General features: G+C 48.1%; 1 protein-coding gene across 3 annotated transcripts in view; it reads left to right on the top strand.

The window, feature by feature from the left end:
- The window catches only part of LOC147424307 (uncharacterized), a 57,133-nt gene that overhangs the window by 24,317 nt on the left and 9,274 nt on the right, over positions 1-23,542 (top strand). Inside the window, exon 2 of one of the 3 annotated variants that reach the window (XM_086500830.1) lies at positions 6,715-6,778. In XM_086500830.1, the coding sequence (XP_086356956.1) occupies positions 6,715-6,778 (64 nt within the window). Of the gene's footprint in view, positions 1-6,714; positions 6,779-23,542 lie in introns of those variants that run through there. The other 2 variants (XM_086500827.1, XM_086500828.1) reach the window with 2 other exon arrangements.

The following is a 23,542-nucleotide window of genomic DNA, read 5'->3' as shown; positions in this document are numbered from 1 at the left end:
AACACTGACCATACGAGTTACTAGGTAGCCTTACTACTGTCGCAGAATACCAGCCTTGATGATGACTCTGCCTTGCGAGCAAGTACTACCGCTCGAATAGTCCTGTCGTCAAAGCATTGTGAGTGAAGATGAAAGGTAAGGTGCTTATTTCCAAGGGTTGCTTGTCGACGGAAGTCGATGTACGCTACATGCAAATGTGAATGCAAGTCCTTTCTTCAATGCCTTCCATATCCGCAGACAAAGCAAGCAAATCTTGGTATTCAAGATCTGGATTTTCGTGTGTCCAATGTCGATCTTCGTTCAAAGACATAGCAATGAAGACGGGAGCACGCGTGATGCACGATGGAGGAAGGGTGGGAGTGGCTAATAAGTTCAGAGCAGCGACGCGAAGCTTCTTTGGGGGAAACAACTTGAGAGAGGTTCTTTGGGTTCTTGGTTCTTTCCTTGATTTCGTGAAGCCGAAGGATGCACAAAGCTCTGATACCAATGCCAGGTGCAACGGAAGTGTTTAAGGATAATGCTCGGATCTAGTACTGGGCACAAACACAAGGTTACTTTAGTTCACTTGAAAAGAGAAACTGAACTGAACACAATGAAGGAGAGAGAAAAAAGAGAGACAACAGTGCATATTGGGTCCCAACCCCTTGCTCTGTTGCCAGAGGAAGTACTTGCTTTATTTACTTGCACAAATGCTGTTACAATGGTCCTAAATGTTAAGATGTTGACGGGTACTCGTGGTAGATGCTTGGTTCTTGCGAGGTCAAGGGTTGGATATTGAAAACGCTAGGGTTGGTCTTGATTTGCAAGTGAAGATGCTGCTGGAAACGCTACTGGATTTTAAGGTAGATGGTGGCGATGGACTGAAATCTGGAAACGCTGGCGATAGGATGAAAACGCTGGACTGAGGATGAAAACGCTGATCTGCTACTGATGATGGAAATGCTGGACTGAGGAAGGCTGAAAACGCGAGGTACTGATGCTGCGGGTTCTTGGTATGGTTCTGCAGGTTTTGACTTATGCTTGAGAGGTGACCCTTGAGGTCATGTATATAGGACTTTTAGACTGGGTCGAGCAGTGATTTACTGAGCCCCACGACCTTGTTGAAAGAAATGCCTATTATTAGTAAGTGACTTAAGGGACTGCTGATATGCTCGACTTAAGTGATTGTTCATATGCCTATATGCTGAACTGACTGTATTACCAAGCGCCAGGCTAGATCCTAAGCTAAACTAAGACTGACGCTATAGCAGTAGCTTGTCCACGTGACTCAAGTGCAATGCGCACGTGACAGGCAGCTCTAGCCACACAAGGACGGGGATGGTGCCATTACACTTGTCATAGACAAACTGAGGTTGCATTGTCGGGGATATGTAGGGCGCGAGGACTTTTACATCATCCCTTTGGAAGGGTGTGACGTCCTTTTGGGAATCCCCTGGTACCACAAGAACGGCGTTTTGGTCGACTATAGGGCCAACATCGAAGAACAATAAGGGTAGAGATATTAATCTTGATGTAAAATTAAAGGGCGAGTCCGTCCCACTTGTATCGGCTTTGACCGTTTCAAAATTAATGAAATCAAGCCTTTTTGTTTACTCGATCTACTTGAATGAGGTAAATGACAATAAACGTCAAATTTGTCAGACCTAGAGAAAGAACGACAAGACTTTCTACAAGCTCAAGCCGATTGTTTCTATGAGGGTTTGCTTGGAGAGTTACCTCCTTAACGATCTGAATATTACACGATTGATCTAATTCTCGGCAGCACGCCACCGAACCGGCCACCTTACAGAGTAAGTAGAGCCCAAAACGAGGAAATTATGAACCAAGTTAAAGAGCTTCTTGAAAAGGGTCTAATTCAGCCCAATACATCACCTTATTGTTTACTAGTGTTGCTTGTACGAAAGAAAGATGAATGTTGGAGAATGTGCATTGACTACAGATCTGTCCACAAAATCACCATTAAGAACAAGTTACCAATGCCCAAGATCGATGATATGTTGGACAAGTTACAGGGTTCTACATGCTTTAGAAAAATCGACGTGAAAAGTGGCTATCATTAGATTAGGATCGCTCCTAGAGATGTATACAAGACCGCATTCTGGACGTCGTTCGGATTGTACGGGGTTTCGTGATGCCTTTTGGTCTCACAAATTCTCCTGCAACATTCACTAGGATGATGGACCGGATTTTTCGAGAGTACTGGTCATTTGTGGGCACCTTTTACGATGACATCATTGTATTCTCTAAGTATGAGGTAGAGCACATACAACATCTCTTGCAGGTTTTTTAGGCATTACAACAACATAGATTGGTGGTTAATGAGAAAAGGAGCGAGTTTTTCTTGCCATAGATACACTTATTGGGACACATTCTCTTCGGAGGGTGTAAAGGTGGACCCGACAAAGGTCGAAACTATTAGAAACTGGCCAGATTTGAAGAATATACATGAAGTTTATAGTTTTTTGGGCTTATGTTCGTACTACAGGCGGTTCATTCAAAAGTTTGAGGAGATAGCTTCTCCCTTACACATTTTGACTTAGAGAGGAGTGCCTGTTACTTGGGGACCATCGGAAATTGCCGCATTCAAGACTTTTAAGGAGAAGTTGATAACTCGTCCGGTGTTGACTCTACCAGTTTTCCAGAAATAATTTGAAGTTTACTGTGGTGCGTGTGGACGCAGTCTGGGGAGAGTCTTAAAGGAGGAGGGCCATGTTGTAGCTTATGAGAGTAGAATGTTCTTGCCACCAAAGCGCGTTGCACAAATCTATGAGAAGGAGCTATTGGCAGTCATACATGCTTTTACTCACTGGAGCCATTTTCTCCTTGTAGAGCTGACTTTATAGTGTTCACAGATCACCAGAGTTTGAGAGAAGCATCTTTCGGATAAGTGGGATTTTGTGTCGCAGTTTCATTTTCAGATAGTCCACGTTAAGGAAAAGAACTCGGTGGTAGACGCGTTGTGTCGCATGCCATAGATATTTGCTATTTCAGCGATACACCATCAAAAGTTCAAAGTTATAGTTGATTAGTACGCCACAGATCTAGTTTTTGTAGACATCTTTGACCGGTTGATGAGTGAGGAGACAGTTGCAGGATATGCTCTAAAGGAAGGTTATTCCATGCAAAAGACAATGTTGTGTTACTTAGGGGTTGAGGAACAAGGTTTTGACAGTGCCATAGTCCACCTTTTGCTTGCCATTGAGGCATCAAGACCACCTTGAATGGTTTGGAGAAATAATTCTATTGGCCAAGGTTCAAAAAGGATGTGGATGTGGTTGTTCGCAATTGTTTGGTGTGTCAGAAGATCAAGTTTGATGGACATAAGGCACCTTGTCTTCTACAGTCTTTACCCATTCCTAGCAGACCTTGGGAGAGTATAGCAATGGACTTCATTTTTTATCTTCCAAAGAATCAGAGTCGGCATGATGGCATTTGGACAGTCATTGACCGGTTTAGTAAACAGGCTCACTTTTTTCTAGTAAAGAAGACAGTTCAAGACGACCATCTGGCTAAGCTGTTTATCTTATAGATTTTCCGATTACGTGGTATGCCCGAATCTGTAGTATCAGATAGGGATTCCCATTTCACGAGTTTGTTTTGGAGAGAAATCTAGGAGAATATAGGCACACGGCTTAATTTTTGTCCTCGCTTCATCCACAGATAGATGGGCAGTCGAAAATAGCCAATTCAATGGTCTTAGATTTGTCAAAAACTTATATCTATGATCAGGAGAGGGTATCAAGAAGGTTTCACCCATTCTGAGATAAGATTTTTGAAGCAAATAAGTATACATAGGATCTGGATACTGTTTTTGCCAAGGTGCCGGAGGCTTTGGAGAAGTCTCAAGCACAGGGTAAGAAGGCAGCAGACAAGCATCGACGTGACTTGCAATTGAAGGAAGATGATTGGGTGCTACTCGGTTTGAGAAGGCACGATTACGAAAACGGAAGGGTAAGGAGAGACTTTTTCCAAAGCTAAGTATGCGATACTATAGACCTTTCCATATACAAGAAAAGATAAATGATGTATCCTTGACATTGAAGCCAGATACTTGGAAGATTCGCAATGCATTTCATGCGAGTCTATTGAGACCTTTCAGAGGTGAAGTGGCAGTGGACAAGGAGCAAGACGAGCAACCCGAAGTGGAAGAAACAAAAGAGATTCTCAATCCCGAATAGGTCTTGGCTCACAAGGAAAGGAAAGTGAAAGGTAAGATGACACGACGGTATTTGGTGAAGTTCAGGAATTATCTAACTCTTGATGCCAAGTGGATGGAGGAGGAGGACTTAGAAGATTCTCCTCAGATACTAGAGCTTTAGCTTGAAGCTTTTGGTTTAGCACCGACTATTCCAAGAGTTATTGATGAATCAGCAGGTTGAGTCTGGTTCGGTGCGGATTGCACAAGAGGAGAGTTACTCCGCTCCTTTGTCATAGGTTACCTTGATGGATAAAGTCACTGATTTTTTTTGAGGTTTCAGGGATATTGACAAGCTGATAGTGTTATGTTGAATGGCTTTATGTAAAGAAGTACTTTAAATGGGAATTCCTAAAATGAATTTGTTACACATGCTCTCTCGTGTGTGTATTGTTTGAGTACATGTCTGAAAGGCAAAATGACTGCAACATTTTGTCTTGCTCACGTGAGGCGTGGTGTGGATGTGAAAGTAACGAGATTTAGTAGATCGACATCCGTGAAAATATCAGTGCGGTCTAGATGTGATTGCTAAATAAGTTACAATGAACATGATTCTCATCTAAGATCGCGTCGGGGATAGTGATGTGAATGTGTTCACTGATTGTAGTCTTCGTGCAAGTGCTGGAAGTATATGGTCTACTACGTCAGTATTTAGAGTCACTCTACTGAACTAGTTTTTGTCTTATGTCTATTTTGCAGGCGTAACGAGGACGATTACAATTCTTTTAAGAGGGGGTATGTCACAAAGTGATGATGTGGCATGGCCTACATGACAAAATTCACACAGAAGGGACCAAAACCCTAGCGAAAGAGGTAGAAGAAGTTTTACCAACTTGCAAATTATGGGCGAGTGGCTTAGGAGGTGTTAGGCTTAAAAACCTAACCCATCTCAACTCATGGAACTTTGCTGAAGGGCCTAAAACCTCTTACAATTAAAGCAGGGCCCAAAATTTGCATAGAGCTGATGATGTGGCAGACTGTTCGGATATCCGTGTTTTGCGGTGGGATTTGCGGTAGCGTGATGACATGGCAGAAGCATATGGACAGTCGATGGGGGTGCTTGCTTTTGGGTACCAGATGCTTTTAGAACTGCAGCAATTCATGTAATCGATTTTGAGTTTGACCAAGGGTCTTTATAAGTGTGCCCAGGGCCTCACTTTTACTCGGTTTTGTGTGGGAGCGCTGAGAGAAGGAGAATCCTCGGACATTGTACCTTGAGAAGCATAATAATAAAGAAATACCGAGAAGGGGCGCCAGTCTTTGGGGCCAGTGCATCTAGGTGCGGAACTCCGCCGTGCCGTTGTCTCTCCTTTTCTCTCTCCTTCTATTTCAGTTCTGTTCAGTTGTTTCCAGTTCCTCTCATGTATGTTGCTGTAGATCTTTGGCTTGGATTGTCCAAGTCTATTACGTTGGTTCATGGAGGAGTTAACTAGCATCTGCCGCATGAGATCCTTAAGACCCGATCATATTCTGGAGGTCCTTTGTATAGAGCCTTTAACTCTCTCTTTTTGAGCTGCCTTTTCCTTCATTAACTTGATCCTCTTCAGTTTTTGTATCAGATTCTTGGTCAGAATTTTGCTACTCTGTTTCTAAGTTGCTCATGTTCTGGTGGATAGGCTCTTTGAAGATAGGCTGACTCAAGCATCCTCAAGGACTATCAGAATACAGCCCTGTTTTTCTGCCAAAAAAACAGACTGCCCAAGGGTGTTTGAACCCTTGTGTAGAGATTAGAGCCTATAAACACTTGCTAGACACAAGTAAGAGAAAGGGGCTTGTTATAGAGAATGGGTTGCAAGATCAGATCCATAATGTGTACATGGCTGAGATGTACAAGAGGTTGTGCCTAAAAGAAAATTGGTCATGTGTTGGAAAATATGGCTGCATGCACTTGCACCTATATATCAGAGTGTGTTCAAGTTAATTATTGGCTGAATATGGTTGAACATAAGTGGTCGAATTTGCTGCAGCAAAATCGGCCCAAGAATGCTGCCAAAAGAGGTCCAGACTGTATTATGTAGAGGATGTACAGAATTTCCCACAAAAAGGGCGCTCACCTGAAGGCTGATTTGTTTCTGCCTACATATTTCCTTGACTTTTTTGTTCTTTGTTAATTTAACTTGACACTTGGCCTCCTCTAACATATAGTAAAATAGCACATTGCTGTGGTGACTATTTAAACCTCGCTAAAATTAATAGCTTACCGGAAACCTTGAACTTCGTATGTCCTCTCAGTCTGCCTGTAGATGATAAAGCTCATTTTACTCATTTGTTAAAGAAATATAAGCGCTTTTTGAGTCGACAAACCAATATACTTGCACTGGGAGTGAGAAGTTGCCATTGTTCGACTTATCCTAGCTCTATTTTTCACAGAGTGCTTGTTGAAGGGACTTAGGCTTAAATGTAAAATTGTGGAGCCTGTTTGGATGTGTCATTTGAATTAATTTGCTTGTTTGTGTCCACAATATAACATCATAAATCTTGACATTTTCTTTGTTCGTTTATGGAATATTTTTGAATAGGGAAGTAGCAACAGTTTTGCAGCAGTTGCAAGACGTGGACATCAATCTGGGAGTACATTTTCAGGTCTGCATTTCTTGAAAGCATTGGCACTTTAACTGTTTTAGTTTTGTCATAGGCAAATTTTGTGTGGGCAATCTCTTCAAAAGTCTAAGTATTTTTTTATGTTGTATCCGGATGGGTAGATGCATATTTGAACCTAGCATGATGTTGTGTATGGCAATGTAGCAGTTTTGTTATGGGTTTGAGCGCAAAAATGTTGATTAATTACATTAAAGGGAAATATGGCTTTTTCCTTGTAGATATATCACCAATAACATTGCTGATGCAAATTTGGGGATAGTATCTGCCAAAACAAGGACAGAGAGGCTTGCTGTTGCCCTCGCCCCCCTCCCCTGCGCACGCACCTGCACCCCCTCTCTCGCCATCTCTCTCCCCTCCTTCATCCCTCGTGCTGCGCTGCCCTGCCCAGCCCGCTGCCTGTTCTGCCGCTGCCAGCCCAGCGTGCAGCCAGCCCATAGCGGCGTAGTGCGCCCGCCCTAGCCTGCCCGCCCCAGCCCATCGCGCCTCAGCCCGCCTGCCGCTGCCTCACATTCCCGCTTGCATTCGCCCCCCCCAATCCCACTTTTTAGCTCGCAGGAGTTTGTCTTCTCAGCCTTCTGGGAGTTTCGCGTCACCTTCGTCCTTCTTGATTCACCAGCAGACAGAGAATGGCGGCTTCAAAGGGACTCTACAGAAGTCCCCTCGCCCGACATCGCGGAGCCGACCCTTCGACTTGCTCTCTTGCCAGAAGAGCAAGCGAGCCTGATGGCCAAAGTGGAACGTTTGCAAGCCACTTCGGTTATCTGCAAGATCATTGGCACTCGGCCCAGCTGGGGCGAGGTTCAGGATCTACTCCAGGCCCCCCTTCTCTCCAATGTGGGCAAGATCACCGTTGTCCAGATCCTCGGGAGAGGATACTACCAGATACAGTTCGAGTCTCAAGAGGTGACGGCCAAGGTGATTTCGATGAGCCCGCTCGGCATCCGAGCAACTCAAGCCTACTTCAGACGATGGCACTGTGGTTTTAATCCCTCTACAGATGTTTTGATGCCTCCTCCTCAAGACCATGGTTTTGGTCTTGAGGAGGAGGCAGATTCGCCGATCTTGGTCTGTTTCCCAAGCTTGAGCCGAGAGTACTTCCCTCTTCTCCCCAAAATTGGTTCCATGTTCGGGACAGTTCTGGAGTCTCCGCGCACTGTAGCTTCAGTTGTGGCCAAGGCCGCAGGTTTGTCTACTGTGCGGGTTCTTGTTCGAGACACACACTCCCTCCCCTAGATGGTACTGCTCCCTAGGTGGTACTGCTGCCTCGGGTGAGTGGGGGATGGATCAGATAGAGTGTGGAGTATTTAGGTCTCCCGAATCAGTGTTTCATTTGCAGACAGATGGGCCATTTGGCAAAGGCCTGTCCTCGCAGGAGACCTCGACCCACAACGCATGCGCAACCTCCCAAGGCTGAGCATGCCCAGCAGCCAGATTCACAGGACGCACAGGCTGGTACCTCGACCGAGACCAGCGATTGGATAGCTGACGGTTGGTAGCAGGTGCCCGGCCGTTGCCGACAGGGGCGGGCTTGTCCCACTGCTCCCCCTAGTGGCCGACCTTCTGTAGCTCAGCAGCACTGGGTTCCGACTAGGAACCGTTTTGACCCCCTTCAGCAGGACCCGCCCGAGGAGGCTCCATCCTCTTTAGTTCCTCCACCTCCACCTCCTCCTTCTTCAGACGCTGTCGCTTCGCCTCCCCCTCCTCCACCTCCAGCCTCGCCTCCCGTCCCTCCTCTCTCCCCGGTGGGGCCCATAGCCTCATCTCCCGACCCCTCCACTCCTCCTTAGACGCAGGGAACTGGACACGCGTCTGCCACGATGCGATCTCTTGGTAGTGCTTTCGCTACAAGCCGTGTGGCTCGAGAGGGATAGCCCCACCTGAGGCCGTTTTGGTGCATACTTCTCCTTTTGCAGCAGTCCCTAAAGGTTTGACCAGCTCGTAGACGCTGGGACTTCTCCGACTACAGCTTCACACGGCTCTTGGGTGACTCTTCTTCTGACTTGGAGGAGGCTTGCTTTCGAGTCCACGTCCTCTTTCTTGCAGCTAGAGTTATTGAGGCTCCGGACACAACGGTGGGTTTCTCCGTTCTGCTTAGGGATGCCACAGAGCGGACCCTGCACACAGTTCTTGACTGGCTCCAGATTCAGCTACTAAGTTCTCACACCACATAGGGGACTTAGGGGTGACAGATCTAGTGCAGACACTTTGGCCTCTTACCAAGTTCAACGTGACGCATGTCGGGTTAAAGGCCCAAATGGCCCCTCTTTGTGTATAGGTTAAAGGTTATTAACCTTTGGCCAAGTTCACATTGAACTTGGCCACTAACTTCAAAATTGGTCCTATACTTTTAATAAAGGGAAGGTGAGTCATTTTACTCACCCAATTCTTCCCCTTCCAAAATCTAGCGCTACCTCTCTCTCTCCCTCTTCGTTCTACTAGCGTCCACCTCTCTGCTTGCACTCGCCCCTCTCCAAGGTATACACCCTGCACTTCTTCGCGTGCTCTATCACTTGCACACACCGCTCCGCGCTCATCAATTGGTATCAAAGCCCAATTAGGGTTTGCTCCCAAACCTGCAAACGCTGATTTTCAGCCAAGGAGGTCAACTTTCACGCGAGATTTTGCAATTGCATCGCCAAAGGACTCGTCTCCACACATTGGAGAGCTCCCGGCCAGTCAAATTGACCTAAAACAGGCTGAAATTAGGTCAAAATCAGCAAATTACAGGTTATAACAGCAAAATACAGGTTTTGCAAATGATGCATTAAGGTGTGGGAACATCTTTGTTAAGTCCCCGCTACTCGAAAACACTGAAATTGTTGAAAAACAGGTCCCAAAACAGGTGTTTTCAGCAAATTTCAGATTTACGCAGGTTTTTGCAAGTGTTTTAATGATGCGACTACATTGGGGAAAGTGCAAATTGATGCAATCTATGCACATTTGACAAGTTTTGGCTATGTATGACCATTTGTGGCTCAATTTTGTGCAATTTGATGTTACAAATTGGGGCTTTTGGTCATACATACTTGTAAAGGCTATGTATTAGCCTTATGTATGTTTTGTGAGGTTAAAAATAACTAAAATTGTCGTTTTTGAGCACAAATTCGCTCGTTGAAATTTCCTGCGCATAAATTTCAGAAATTGTTTTTTGTGCCTAAATCGATCTATTTTGCCCCAAATTGCTCCTGTGACCATTTGGAGCTGTAGTGCACACCTCTGTGAGGTTATACTCCGGTTTTTGTGCATTTTGTCCAAAAATTTAGTGTATTAGTCCTCTTATTCGTGCAACTATGGCCTCATCTGCTTCGGATGTGAAGAATCTCTTCGAGATTAGGAGGTTCGATGGAACAGGTTTCGATCTTTGGAAAGACAGGATCCAGGGAATCCTATTTCTCAAGGATTGTGAAAGGACACTTGAACAGGTAAAGCCACAGAATATGACGGATGACGCATGGGCTAGCCTGAACAGGAAGGCTGTTACATACATTAAAATGTCCATGACCGATGAGATAGTCATTGATGTAAAAGGTCTCACAAGTGCTTTTAATGTGTGGGAGAAGTTAAAGGGAATGTATGAGAATACAAAGCTTGTCAACCAAGTGCATTTGATGCGAAAACTTGTTGGCATGCAACTAGATGAGTTGAAGAGCATTGCAGAGCACTTGTCGTTGTTCGCAGGTACTTTGTCGCAGTTACAGGATTTAGGCTTGCCCTCTTTTGATGATAAGCTGAAAGCTATCTTCTTGCTTATGACCTTACCTAAGTCATGGGAAACATTGGTGGTTTCATTGTCCAATAACCCCAATTTGACCTTTGATGGTGTTAGGGGTTCTATCTTGAATGAGGAAATCAAGAGGAAAGCAAGTGGAGAGGGAGGCAGCTCTATCAATACGGTTAGAGGCAGGACAGAAAAGAAGAATGCCTATGCACAAAGGAGTAAGAGTAAGAGTAAGGAAAGGGGAATACCAGCAAAGGCAAGGGTGATGTGACTTGCTATCAGTGTGGTAGGAAAGGTCACAAGAAACCCGATTTTGCAGGTACTACAAAGCTGAGTTAGAACGGAAAAAGAACGGCGGAGACAAAAAGAAAGAGAAGAAGGAAGTCAAGATAGATGCACAGGATAGCTCAAAAGACAAAGAGAAGGACAATGTGGCTTATAGTGTTGTGATTGAGGAGCTGTCGGATGTAGAGGACATCTTGTGTGCCACTTTGTCAGATGATGATGCTTATGACATTGATGCCTCTCTTAATGTTCATTCACAGGACATGCAGATCACCAAGAGTAATCTTATTGATGCTTTGTTGACTGTCAATGATGCATTATCCCAGACTTGGATTGTTGATTCAGGTGCTTCATTTCATGTGACTCCTATTAAGAAGTGTTTCTCTACTTTTGATGCAGGCAAGCGTGGCCATGTATACCTTGGAAACAATTATGCATGTTCCATCGAGGGTATTGGCACTGTGCATCTCTCCGTAGATGGCACAAATGAGCTTGTCTTGCATGATGTTAGATATGTGCCGAAAATCAAGAAGAGCCTTCTTTCTGTTGGTCAGATGGATATGCATGGTTACAACATCTTGTTTGAGAGAGGATCATGGAAAATGATTAAAGGCTCAAGGATGATTGTAAAGGGCACAAAGAATGGGACACTTTACTGCATGCATGGAAAGGAAGTGTTGGGCAAGTTTATTGCATTGGCTGAAATTAACTCTCACATGGAGTTGTGGCACAAGAGGCTTGGCCATATGAGCCAAAAGGGCCTTTCTAAGCTTTGTACTTTGAACAAGCTTGATGCTAAAGGCACAAAGCTTGACTTTTGTAATGAATGTCAATATGGCAAGCAAGTAAAGCGTTCTTATTACTCTGGTGTCTCTCGTAAATCTTGTGTACTCGATCTTGTACATTCTGATGTATGTAGCATGCCTACTAAGTGTATGGGAGGTGCATGCTATTTTGTCTCCTTTATTGATGATCATTCTAGGAAAATTTGGGTTTATTTGCTTAAATCTAAGGATGAAGCCTTTGCTGCGTTTAAGAGATTTCATGCATTTGTGACCACCCAAACAGGTAGAAAGCTAAAATGCTTGCGTACGGACAATGGGGGGAAGTTCACAAGTGCTGAATTTAACAAATTTTGTGAAAATTTGGGCATTAAGAGGGAGCTTACTGTGCCATACAGCCCCTCTTCTAATGATGTGGCTGAAAGATTCAATAGAACACTTTGTGAGAGGGTGAGATGCATGCTGTCCACAACTAATCTCTTTCATGGATTTTGGGGAGAAGCTTTGAAAACTGCAGTGCATATATGCAATCGATCCCCTCACATGTCTTTGAAAGGTGACATCCCTGAAGAGGTTTGGTCTGGCCAGCCTGCTTCATATGATCACTTACGCATTTTTGGTTGCGAGGCTTTTGTGCATGTTAGACCTGAGTTGAGGAGTAAACTAGATGCCAAGTCCATTAAAGGCCTTTTCATGGGATATGGTGAAGAAGGCGAAATGGGTTACAAGGTTTGGTTACCTCAGCTCAAAAGGGTTGTACGCAGCCGGGATGTTGTTTTTAATGAGGCAAGGTTGCTTCAAAACAATTGTGCCTCAAAGCATGACCATAAAAAGGTCAAATTTCAGTATGACCAGCCACCTGTTAGGCCTATTTTTGACCCTCAGGATGCACCACATATGGCTGAAAATGTAGATGTTCCAGTGATGTTTGAGCCAGATGATGTTGGGCAGCAAATTGAGGCTCCTAAAGGGCATTTGCAGCCACGAAACAATGCTGAAAATGGTGCTGAAAATGATGTACAGCAGCCCATTGTTGATGATTTTATCATGCCACCTGATGTAAACCCATTGCCGGATAATGTGGATCATTCGGTGAGGCGGTCTACTCGTCAAAGATGGCCTTTGAGCAGATATGATCCCTCTTTGCATTACGTTATGTTGACAGATGAGGGAGAGCCTCTTACGTATAAAGAGGCAAAGACATGTGAGCACAGCGACAAGTGGGAGCTTGCTATGCAGGAAGAGATTAAAGCTTTGCATGCTAATCATACTTGGGATTTGGTGGAATTGCCCAAAGGAAGGAAGGCTATTCCTAACAAATGGGTGTATAAAATCAAAATAGTTGATGCAAAACCCAAGTATAAGGCAAGGCTAGTTGCAAAGGGATATGTTCAAACCAAGGGCATAGACTTTCAGGAAGTGTTCTCTCCTGTTGTGAAGATGACCACTTTGCGTGTATTGTTTGCCATAGTGGCTTCTCTTGATTTGGAAATGGACCAAATGGATGTACATACCGCTTTCTTGCATGGTGATGTGGAAGAAGAGCTTTACATGAAGCAACCCGAGGGTTTTGTTATTCCTGGCAAGGAACATTTGGTATGTATGCTCAATAGAAGCTTGTATGGGCTGAAACAATCATGTAGACAATGGTACAAGAAGTTTGATCGCTTCATGCTTAAACATGGTTACAAAAGAAGCCATGCAGACCAGTGTTTGTATACCAAACGTGATGAGGATGGCAGCCCTATGATTCTTGTGCTCTATGTGGATGATTTGTTGATAGCTGCAAAGAAAAGAAGCACTATTGATGCTCTTAAAGGGTAGCTGAAATCTGCATTTTCAATGAAAGACCTTGGGGCAACTGAACATATACTTGGAGTGCGTGTTATAAGGCAAAGAGACAAGCACCTATTGTATTTGTCGCAAGAAAAGTACATTGAGAAGGTGCTGGACATATTTAGCATGGCTGAAGCAAAGCCTCTTGGTGTGCCATTACAGCCATGTGTCAAAATCTCCAAGGATGATTGTCCAAAGTCAAAGGAAGAAGCCAATGACATGCAAAGTGTGCCTTACGCTTCAGCTTGTGGTTCACTTATGTATGCTATGGTTGCTACTAGGCCTGATATAGCCCATGCAGTGGGAGTTGTGAGCCGATTTATGGCTAATCCAGGCAAGTTGCATTGGGATGCAGTGAAGTCCATTATGAGGTACTTGAAAGGGACTAAAAACAAATGCCTCTGTTATGGTAAAGGACCATTGGAGTTGAAGGGATTTTGTGACTCTGACATGGCTGGTGATGTGGATACACGGAAATCCACAAGTGGCTATGTGTTTACTCTTGCGGGAGGTGCTGTTTCATGGTGTTCTAGATTGCAAAAGATTGTTGCATTGTCTACGACAGAGGCTGAATATATTTTAGCCACTGAGGCTTCCAAAGAAGCCATTTGGTTAGCACGTCTATGCAGCGAGTTTGGTTTGCCTGACAAGGCACCTATGCTTGGTTGTGATAGCCAGAGTGCCATATGCATGGCAAAGAATGCCATGTTTCATGCACGCACAAAGCATATTGATGTGCGGTATCACTTCATACGAGAAGTGCTTGAAGATGGCCTTATTACATTGGTTGGTCCATACATCACAAAATCCAGCAGATGCTCTCACTAAGTGCTTATCCAAAGCACAACATCATCTATGCATAGAGATGGTGGGAGTCACGTAGCTTAAAGGCGCCATTTATGTCTTTAAGGGGAGGTTGTTGGGTTAAAGGCCCAAATGGCCCCCCTTTGTGTATAGTTTAAAGGTTATTAACCTTTGGCCAAGTTCACATTGAACTTAATGTGAATTTGGCCACTAACTTTAAAATTGGTCTTATACTTTTAATAAAGGGAAGGTGAGTCATTTTACTCACTCAATTCTTCCCCTTCCAAAATCTAGCGCTACCTCTCTCTCTCCCTCTTCGTTCTGCTAGCGCCCACCTCTCTGCTTGCACTCGCCCCTCTCCAAGGTACACACCCTGCACTTCTTCGCGTGCTCTATCACTTGCACACACCGCTCCATGCTCATCAACGCAACGGGTTGGAGGCACAATGTGGTGCAATTGTTTGCTGACACTCAAAGCCCTTCTTGTTATGTATTTGTATATGAGGATTCTTGGACAGAGGATGTAGCCCTTCGGGCTGCACGCTCGTCTTGGGCCTGGGTGGGACAGTCACTTCTTTCGCGCTTGTCTAGAGGCCGTCCGAATGCGGATTACTTCCCATCCAAACTGGCCTCAAAGATAGCGAGGTTGGCTGCTGTTGCAACATCTGTTTTCTCTCACTGACTCCATGGAGGATCATGTCATGGAATGTGCAGGGATTAGGAGGGCCCAAGTTTCAATGTTAGAGTGGTCGGCTGTGTCAGGAGCTTCAGAGATGCCTTGTGGGTGGTGAGATTTGACATTCTTATGCTACAGGAGCATCATCTTTGTGAGAGCCGCATTAGACGGTGTAGTCTGATTTTGCGTGGTTGTTATGAGATGTTTTGGTCAGCTGCATTTGGACCTAGAGGCATCCATGGAGGGGTATGTATGACTATTGCGGATTCTTTGCAGCAGGACATTGTGGGTAGATGTATTATTGTACCAGGCAGAGCTCAATGGATTACTATGCAGGTTCAGGGTTGCCTTATGGGTTTCCTGAACATTTATGCGCCCAATGTGGCAAGTGCTCGGGCAGAGTTCTGGTCTCAGGTTGTGGAGTCTTTGTCGCATGCAGGGCAGTGGTGTGTTGGGGGGGACTTCAACATGTTGGAGGACTCCTTAGATCGGATTGGCGGTGGCCATGTCACGGTACACGGGGCTGAGCTGGCAGCTTGAGAGCGGTTTTGTATGACTATGACGGTTTCTGATGTTTGGCAGCACTCAGGTTTTGTACGACCCCCTGACAGCCTGGTTTTCTCCCGTTTTGATCGCAAAGTTGGAGTAGTGAATCTATCCAGGATAGATCGCTTCTATGCTAGTGACTGTATCTGTGACTCACAGTGACAGATAGATAGAGGAGGGGCAGCACGATGCTACGCATTCCTGAGAGGATCTTGTTGGACTCTGAGCTCAGAGAGCGAGTGGTGGCCCTTTGGACAGAGGGCTTGGACACGCAGGACTCTCCTGTTGACAGAGTGGCCTTTGGACTTGCTCAACTTAGCCGTTTCTTTCTTTAGGAGTCTACGGCCCGCCTAGCTGTAGCGAGAGAAGAGCAGCAGCGTCTTCGATGAGGCGTTGCTTCCCTGCAGAGGATGCAGGAGCAGTACCTAGACAGTCCCTTGTTGGAGGAGCAGTTGCATCAGGCTCGCCAGGAGCTTGCCAGCACAGAGGAGAGGCGTCATGAGTTTGCTTTCCATCGACAGGCATCTCAGTGGACCCAGGTGGGTGACAGAGTTACAGGGGCATTCTTTTAGACTGTGGAACCCCGGCATATGCACTCAAGCGTTAGCCAGTTGAGGAGGCCTGACGGGTCAGTTGCTTCAGAGCCAGAGGACATGCGTGCGGTTGCCACTGACTTTTACCGTGACCTGTTCTCAGCAGAGCCTGAGTCGGAGCGTCAGGATGCATACTGAGAGCTGGTCTGGGCATAGATGCCTAGTCTTGTGACTGAGGAGATGCATCAGACTTGAGCTGCCTCTTCAGCTAGAGGAGCTCCATGTGGCCCTCAGAGCACTTTCCCGTGGTAGCTATCCAGGTGAGGATGGTTTGACTCCCAGTTTTTTCTTAGAGTATTGGGACTTGCTTGGCTCAGACCTTTGCAACGCTTTTTAGCACATCTTACAGACAGGAGAGATGCCTGACAGCATGAGTGAGGGTTTGATATCACCATCCTTAACTCAGCCTAAAAAAATTCTTGCCAAGGCTCTGAGTTTGAGGATGAGCCACTTCTAGACAACATTATTTTTTTTCCCGAGAAAAAGATCCTTCTATTAGTTAATGAAACACCATAGGGCTACAACGACCTCTTCAAGAGAGGGCTACAACAACCATGATGGGGAGACTCTCCCAATGAAAAAACAACATATGTACAATGAGGCTAAATCAAGAAATGGGAGGAGGGAAAAGACACACAGGTGGATGATAGTGCCATCTAAGTACACCCTGGACCGTAGTGAAAAAAGGCCCAGGACGCCAGAGTCGAAGGAAAGCCTCTCTGCGCTCCCGCATGCGGTCGGAGCTGCCATGGAGTCTCTCGAGCTGTCCTCTGAGAGTGTGGATCAGCTCTAGCCAAAGATCGCGAACACTCTCTGCTGGTGGTACAAGGCGAGCCTCAAAGATGTTGAAGCAGCAGGCCCGCTAGATGAACCAGAGTGTCAGGCCACTGATGAGCTCCCAACACTCCTCTCTCTCACTGCACCACTCCTGTGGAGTAAGCTCTGTGGCAGGCTGGAGTGTAGCCCCCCCTGCATCACTATCATCCTGCTGGTGGAAGATAGCTCAAACTGAAGTGTCGGGCCCGTGAGAGTGGACCAAGCAGCTGCCCCCCAAGTGTACTGCCGAGCCGTGGAAAGAGCAGGCATCAGCCGAAGAACACAAAGCCACACTTGTTGTGCCAAAGGACAGTCCCAAAGACAGTGACGCTGGCTCTCCACAAGATGGTCACAAGCTGCACATGCGGCCGAGAGACCATTATGTACAAGCCAGCTCCCAACTGCTGTAGCTCTGTGTGCGACCAGCCACTGAAACAAAGTGACTCGCCTCGGCTGTCTAGAGTCCCACAACCTCTCCCAAAAAGTTGCCAAAAACTCAGCTGTGAGACCCTCCTCCTGTCAATCAGGTGCTGCAGCAGGGCGAGCCTCTCTCTGTGCTGTGGGAATGTGACGTCCCAGTCGAACAGTATATTGAAAGAAAGGGACACCTAGGTGGTGTGCAGAAGAGAAAGGGTCCTTCCAAAGCCACTCTCCAAGATGCCACTGTACTCGTGCCAGTGGACAGCTCTCCCAAGCCCACAGTCTCCAATGTCCAGTCTCAAGAGCTGCTGGGTCAGGATCAATGACACAACCACAGATGCCCACCACTCGGATCCTATGAAAACAGCACTCTACCACCTGCGGGGCCTCTACTGCAACTCGTTGTAAGCGTCCCTTAACCTGTAACTCGAAAAACAGGGAGGGTACAGTCTTTGAGTAAGCCCGAACTGAGATGAGAACCTCCAGTCGCGTGAAGGCTCCCATCCATCTGGGCGCTGCTGGCTCGAGAGGTGTGAGCCACTCAGCTGGTACTGCCTCTGAGATGTCCTGGCACATGCTCTGCACCCCTCTTATGCCCTGTAGCTGAAAGCCCTGCAGCTCCTCTGACAAGCCTGAAAACTGTAACCAGTCACCTAAAGAGCATGTTGAACCCGCTGCCATGGGACCCCAGGAAACATGAGGCCGACTACCAACCAAGTGGCCTCTCTGAGTGCTAACCATGGGGTTTCAAACAAGGGGCTGTCTCAGGCGCTCCTCCGTGCAAGTGGGCTGACGCTGCTCCAGGCCTCGCCGCAGATGCTCCCAAGATCGAAGCAAACTCACATCGAAGCGGTCCTCCAGTCACCTGCTCAAGCCAACTTTGCGCATCTCTGTGAAGATCCATCTGGTCGAAGGTTGCCAGGGGCCTCCAGCCTGAGGCACCCTAGCCCGAAGCTGTCGTAGCAAGAACTCCTACCAGGGCTTCTCACCTGGAACAATTCCTTTGACTATGAACTTCCCAAGAAGGGCTTTGCTCTACTTTCCCAAGAAGGGCTCTGCTGTGCTGTGCTGGGTCTATGATCCCAAGCCCTCCCTGTGAACAAGGAAGAGTGGTGACTTGCCAAGCCACTTTGGCCCGGGCTATCTGAGTGTCACGTCCGGACCAAAGGAAGTTCCTGATCAGCCTCTCTACCTGGCTGATACAAGAACTCGAGAAGATCCAGCAAGAAGTGATGTACCACATAGTCGCCAACAACGCCTGGTTGACCACTACAACCCTGTCAGCCAAAGAAAGTCGTGCGGAGATCCAATGTAACAAACTTCCTCTTGATAGACAGGAGGAGGGAAGCAATCTGCTGCTCAGGAGACAAGTCCAAACCAACCTGATAGCCCAAGTACCGAACTGCAGTCCGTGGGGGAATCCACCTGAAACCCTCACCTGGCATCCAATCCGGCACAGGAGCACTACCAACCGAGAAAGCCACTATCTTTCTCCAGTTGATCAGTGCGTCGGATGCACAACAAAAGGTCTCAAGAGCCTGCTCACACTTGTGAAGGTTGGCCTCCTGGCCATCCAAGTACAAGGCTGAGTCGTCAGCAAACTCATCGTCCAGTAGCTCATCTCCCCGAATAGGAAGTGCTAAGCCCCGCAAACCAACCTGCTGCGACACCAAAAACCTGCTCATTGCCTCAGCATAGAATAGAAAGAGGAAGGGGGCAAGAGGGTAGCCCTGTCTGACCGAACGTGTAAGCATGAAACGATCACCTCTACCTCCTAATAAGAGTACCTGACTGTGTGTGTCTGTACAAAGCTAACACCCCTCTGATCCAAGCATCTGAGAAGCCCATCCTACGTAGAGTGCCCTCCAGAAAGTCCCAGTCAACTCTGTCGTAGGCCTTCTCAAAATCGAGAAGAAGAATCACCAGATCCTCACCATGGAGCCTCGCTAGGGCAGAAGCCTCCCAAAAAGTAAAGATGTTGTCAAGGATACTACGCTCCTTGACAAAACCAGTCAGAGTCCCATGTATAAGGCTCTCTAGAAGTGGATGGATCCTCAAACTCAGAGCCTTGGCAAGAATTTTGTAGGTTGAGTTGAGAATGGTGATGGGGCGTCACCTGTCGAATCTCATCCAAGGAGCCACCCTTCTTGGGAATGAGGTAGATCAGACCCTCACTCATGCTGTCAGGTATCTCTCTTATGTGCAAGATGTACTGGAAAGCACTACAAAGACCTGGGCCAAGCAAGTCCCAGTACTCTAAGAAAAAACTGGGAGTCAAGCCATCCTGACTCCTGGACAACTACTACGGGGGAGTGCACTAAGAGCCGTGTGCAACTTCTCAAGCAGAAGTGGCAGGCTCAAGTTTGTGACGCAGTCACAAGGCAAGGCATCTATGCCCACACCTGCTCCGTGCATGCATCCTGACGCTCTGACTGAGGCTCTGCAGACAGTAACTCACGGTAGAAGTCAGTAGCAACTGCAAACGTGTCCCCTGGCTCAGAAGCAACTGACCCGTCGGGCCTCCTCAACTGACTGACCTTGGCATGCGTATGCCGAGGTCCCACTGCCTCGAAGAAAGCACCAGTCACTCTGTCACCCACCTGCGTCCACTAAGATGCCTGGCGATGAAAGCAAACTCATGGAGCCGCTCCTCTGTGCTAACAAGCTCTTGGCGAGCCTACTGTAACTGCTCCTTCAACCAAGGACTGTCTGGATGCTGCTCCTGCATCCTCTTCAAGGAAGCAACGCCCCGTCTGAGACGGTGCTGCTCCTCTCTCGCTGCAGCTAGGCGAGCCAAACACTCCTGGAGAAAGAAACGACTAAGCTGAGCTAGTCCTGAGGTCACTTTGTCAGCAGGAGAATCCTACATGTCCAAGCTCTCTGTCCAAAGAGCCTCCACTCGCTCTCTGAGTGCAGAGTCCAGCAAGACCCTCTTAGGATGCGAAGCATCGTGCTCCCCCTCCTCTGCCTATCTGCCACTGTGAGGATCACTAGTGCATGGTCCGAGAAGGAAGTCCCTGCCAGAATGCCAACTGCCCCACCCAAGTCACGAAAAGGTCACTAGTGTAGAAGCGATCTATCCGCGATAGATTCATTCCTCCCACTCTGCGGTCCGAAAGAGAGAAGGCCAGGCTGTGTGGGGGCCTCACAAAGCTAGAGTGCTGCCACACATCCGAAACCCTCAGAGTCATACAAAACCTCTCCAAGCTACCAGCTCAACTCCATGCACAGTAGCGCGGCTACCACCAATCCTGTCAGAAGGGTCCTCCAACATGTTGAAGTCACCTCCTATGCATCACTGCTCTGCCTGCGGCAGAGACTCAAAAATGTGTGACCAAAACTCTGCTCGTGCACTCGCCACATTGGGCGCATATATGTTCAGGAAGCCCACAAGGCAACCTTGAACCTGCATAGTGATCCACTGAGCCCTACCTGGCACAATAATCCCTCTGCCCACAACGGCCTGCTGTAGAGACTCCGCAATAGTCATACATATCCCACCTTGGATGCCTCCAGGTCCAAAAGCAGTTGACCAAAAAGTATCATATCGTCCACGCAAGAGCTGACCACATCGTCTAATGCGGCTCTCACACAGATGATGCTCCTGTAGTGTAAGGAGATTAATCTCTCCTCCCACAAGGCAACAGTGAAGCTCCTGACGCAATCGACCCCTCTGACGCTAAAACTGGGGCCCACCTAATTCCTTCACGTTCCATGAGAGGATCCTCATGGGGAGCAAGAGAGAACAGATGCTTTTGCAACAGCTAAACGTGCTATCTTCGAGGCTGGCTTGGATGGGGAGTAATCTGCATGTGAGCGTCCTCTAGATAGGCGTGACTACAAAGAGTGCCTGGGCCAAGCCCAAGTAGACCGAGCTGGGCGTAAAGCAACCTCCTCTGTCCAGGAGTCCTCATGAATGTGTACATAGCATGGCGGGCAATGTGTATCAGCAAAGAAGTGAACCACAATGAGTCTACGTCCTGTTGCATCTGGAGGGGTCACAACAAACTTGGCCAATGGCCACAGAGTCTGAAGCATGTCGGTAACTCCTAGGTCTCCCATGTGGTGAGAGAACTCTAGGGCTTGTGTCTGGAGCCACTCCAACGCTGAGTCGAGAGTCCACTCAGTCTGGTCCCTGCCATAAAGGGGAAAAGAGAAGCCAACCGCCGAGTCCAAGGCCTCTATCCCCCTAGCTGTAAGGAACAGAACATGAACCTTGAAGCAGGTTGCCTCATGGTCTGCTGAGGAGTCGCCGAGAAAGCGTGTAAAGTCGTAGTCAAAGAAGTCCCATCGGTGCCGAATGTCGAAGCTCGTCAGACCACGAGGGATTGCTGCGAAGAGAGATGTCTGTACTTGTAGAGGGGGTCGCAAGAAAGGCTGTCCCTCTCTCGCCAAGCGACTCGTGGCAAAGGCGCTGCCAAGAGATCTCCTAGCAGCTGGGGATGGCCCTGCCCCCTGGGTCAACTGTGGAACTGGAGCGAGGCGGCGGGAGCAGGAGGCGGGGCTGTCGAGGGTGAAGCTGAGGTGAGGGCTAGAGCAGGGACCTCGTCCTGCTCAAGAGGACCGAGTTGGTTCCCCGTGGGAACCCACTGCTGCTGGGCAGGCGCCTGAGGACCACCCTGAGTGCTAGGCTGTCGTTGTGGCCCCTGCCGTCATCGACCATGAACCTGCTGCCATCCCTTCTCCGCTGGAGCCCCAGGCTCCGAGGGTGGCTCTGCCTGTGTGCTCTGTGTCTCTGCCTGTGGGGCTGCTGGCAAGCCCTTGCAGGTTGGGGTTAGGCCTGTGGTGTAGATCGGGGCCTCCTCCGTGGACAGGCCTTCGCAAGATGACCCATCTGTTGACAAATGAAGCACTGATTTAGGAGGCCCGAATACTACACGCTCTTTCTAAACCAACCTTCACTCACCCAAGGAAGTAGGATGACCTTTGGGAGAGTGTGAGTATCCCTAACCAGAACGCGAATTGAGGGAATGCCGGCCGCCTTGGCAGCTACTGAGGTTGCCATGCGAGGTGTCTTCAGGACAGTCCCAATCACTGAGCCTATCCTGGACAAAAGTGGTAGGTACTCCCTCAGGAAAGCAGACGGAGATGGAAATGTCTGCCTCCTCTACCAAAACATCTGAAGCAGGGTCAAAACCATGTCTCCATCGTCGAAAGTGGGCTCGAATTGCTCGGATGGTCAAAGGGCTCATGGCGATGACCTTGGACGCCATCTCGGAGGTCTCAAACTCGATCTGGTAGTAGCCTCGTCTGAGGATCTGAACGTCCAAGATCTTGCCCACCTCTGCGAGAAGGCGGGCCTAGAGAAGATCACGCAGCTCTCCTCTGCTAGGTTTGGTGCCAAGAATCTTGCAGATGACGGAAGTCGCTTGCAGGCGCTCTATCTCTGCGGCTAGGCTAGCTTGCTTTGTTGGTGAAAGGGCAAGTCGAATGGTGGGCTCAGCGGGGTCGGGGGAGGGGACTTCATTGGAGTTCCTCTGTGGCGGAGCATGAGCCTCCATCTGGGTCTGTTGTTGTGAAGAAAAGGCAGAGAAACGTCGATGAAGAGGGAAACTCCTACGGAACCGAGCACGTCAAGGATGTTGGCGAGGCCCGACAAGCAGGAGTGGTTGAAGGTAGGAGTGGTTGAAGGTAGAAAGGAGCGGGAGGGGCAATGGCTAAAGGTAAATTGCTGGAAGGCGGGCCCGACAAAGGGGGGTAGCAGGCGGATAGGGTAGCGGCGGGTGACAGCGGGCGGGCAGCGGATGGAGAGTGGGACGGGTAGCAAGAGGGGGGTTGGCGACGGGCAGCGGGTGTGGCTGGCGAAAGGCAGCGGGCAGGTGGCTAAGCGGAGGCAGCAGGTGTGGCAGCGGGTTGGGCAGACCGTGCAGGGGGCGGATAGGGGTGCTGCGCGCTAGAGGGCAGGCAGGGGGGCTACGCGAGGGGGGGGGGGGCAGAGGGGGGGGGGGGCAGCGATGGCGATAGGGGGAGGGGGTGCGAGAAGCAGCAGCGAGCCGCGAAGTCAAAAATTTCATCCAATAACAACTCTTCTTCTAGAGAGCATTATATATGGGACTCAGACAAGTTTTGTCAAGGAGCTCAGTATCCTTGACAACATCTTTACTTTTTGGGAGGCATCTGCCCTAGCACGTCTCTGCGTTGAGGATCTGGTGATCCTAGTTCTCGATTTGAGAAGGCCTACGATAGAGTTGATTGGGACTTTTTGGAGGGCACTCTACGCAAGATGGGCTTCTTAGATGGAGGGGGTGCGAGAAGCAGCAGCGAGCTGCG

This window comes from Adiantum capillus-veneris, chromosome 25 (genome assembly GCF_014529385.1).
Source record: "Adiantum capillus-veneris isolate H3 chromosome 25, ASM1452938v2, whole genome shotgun sequence".
NCBI lineage: Eukaryota > Viridiplantae > Streptophyta > Polypodiopsida > Polypodiales > Pteridaceae > Adiantum > Adiantum capillus-veneris.
The sequence above is the reverse complement of the archived record's forward strand: the minus strand, read 5'-3'. Positions and strand labels throughout refer to the sequence as shown.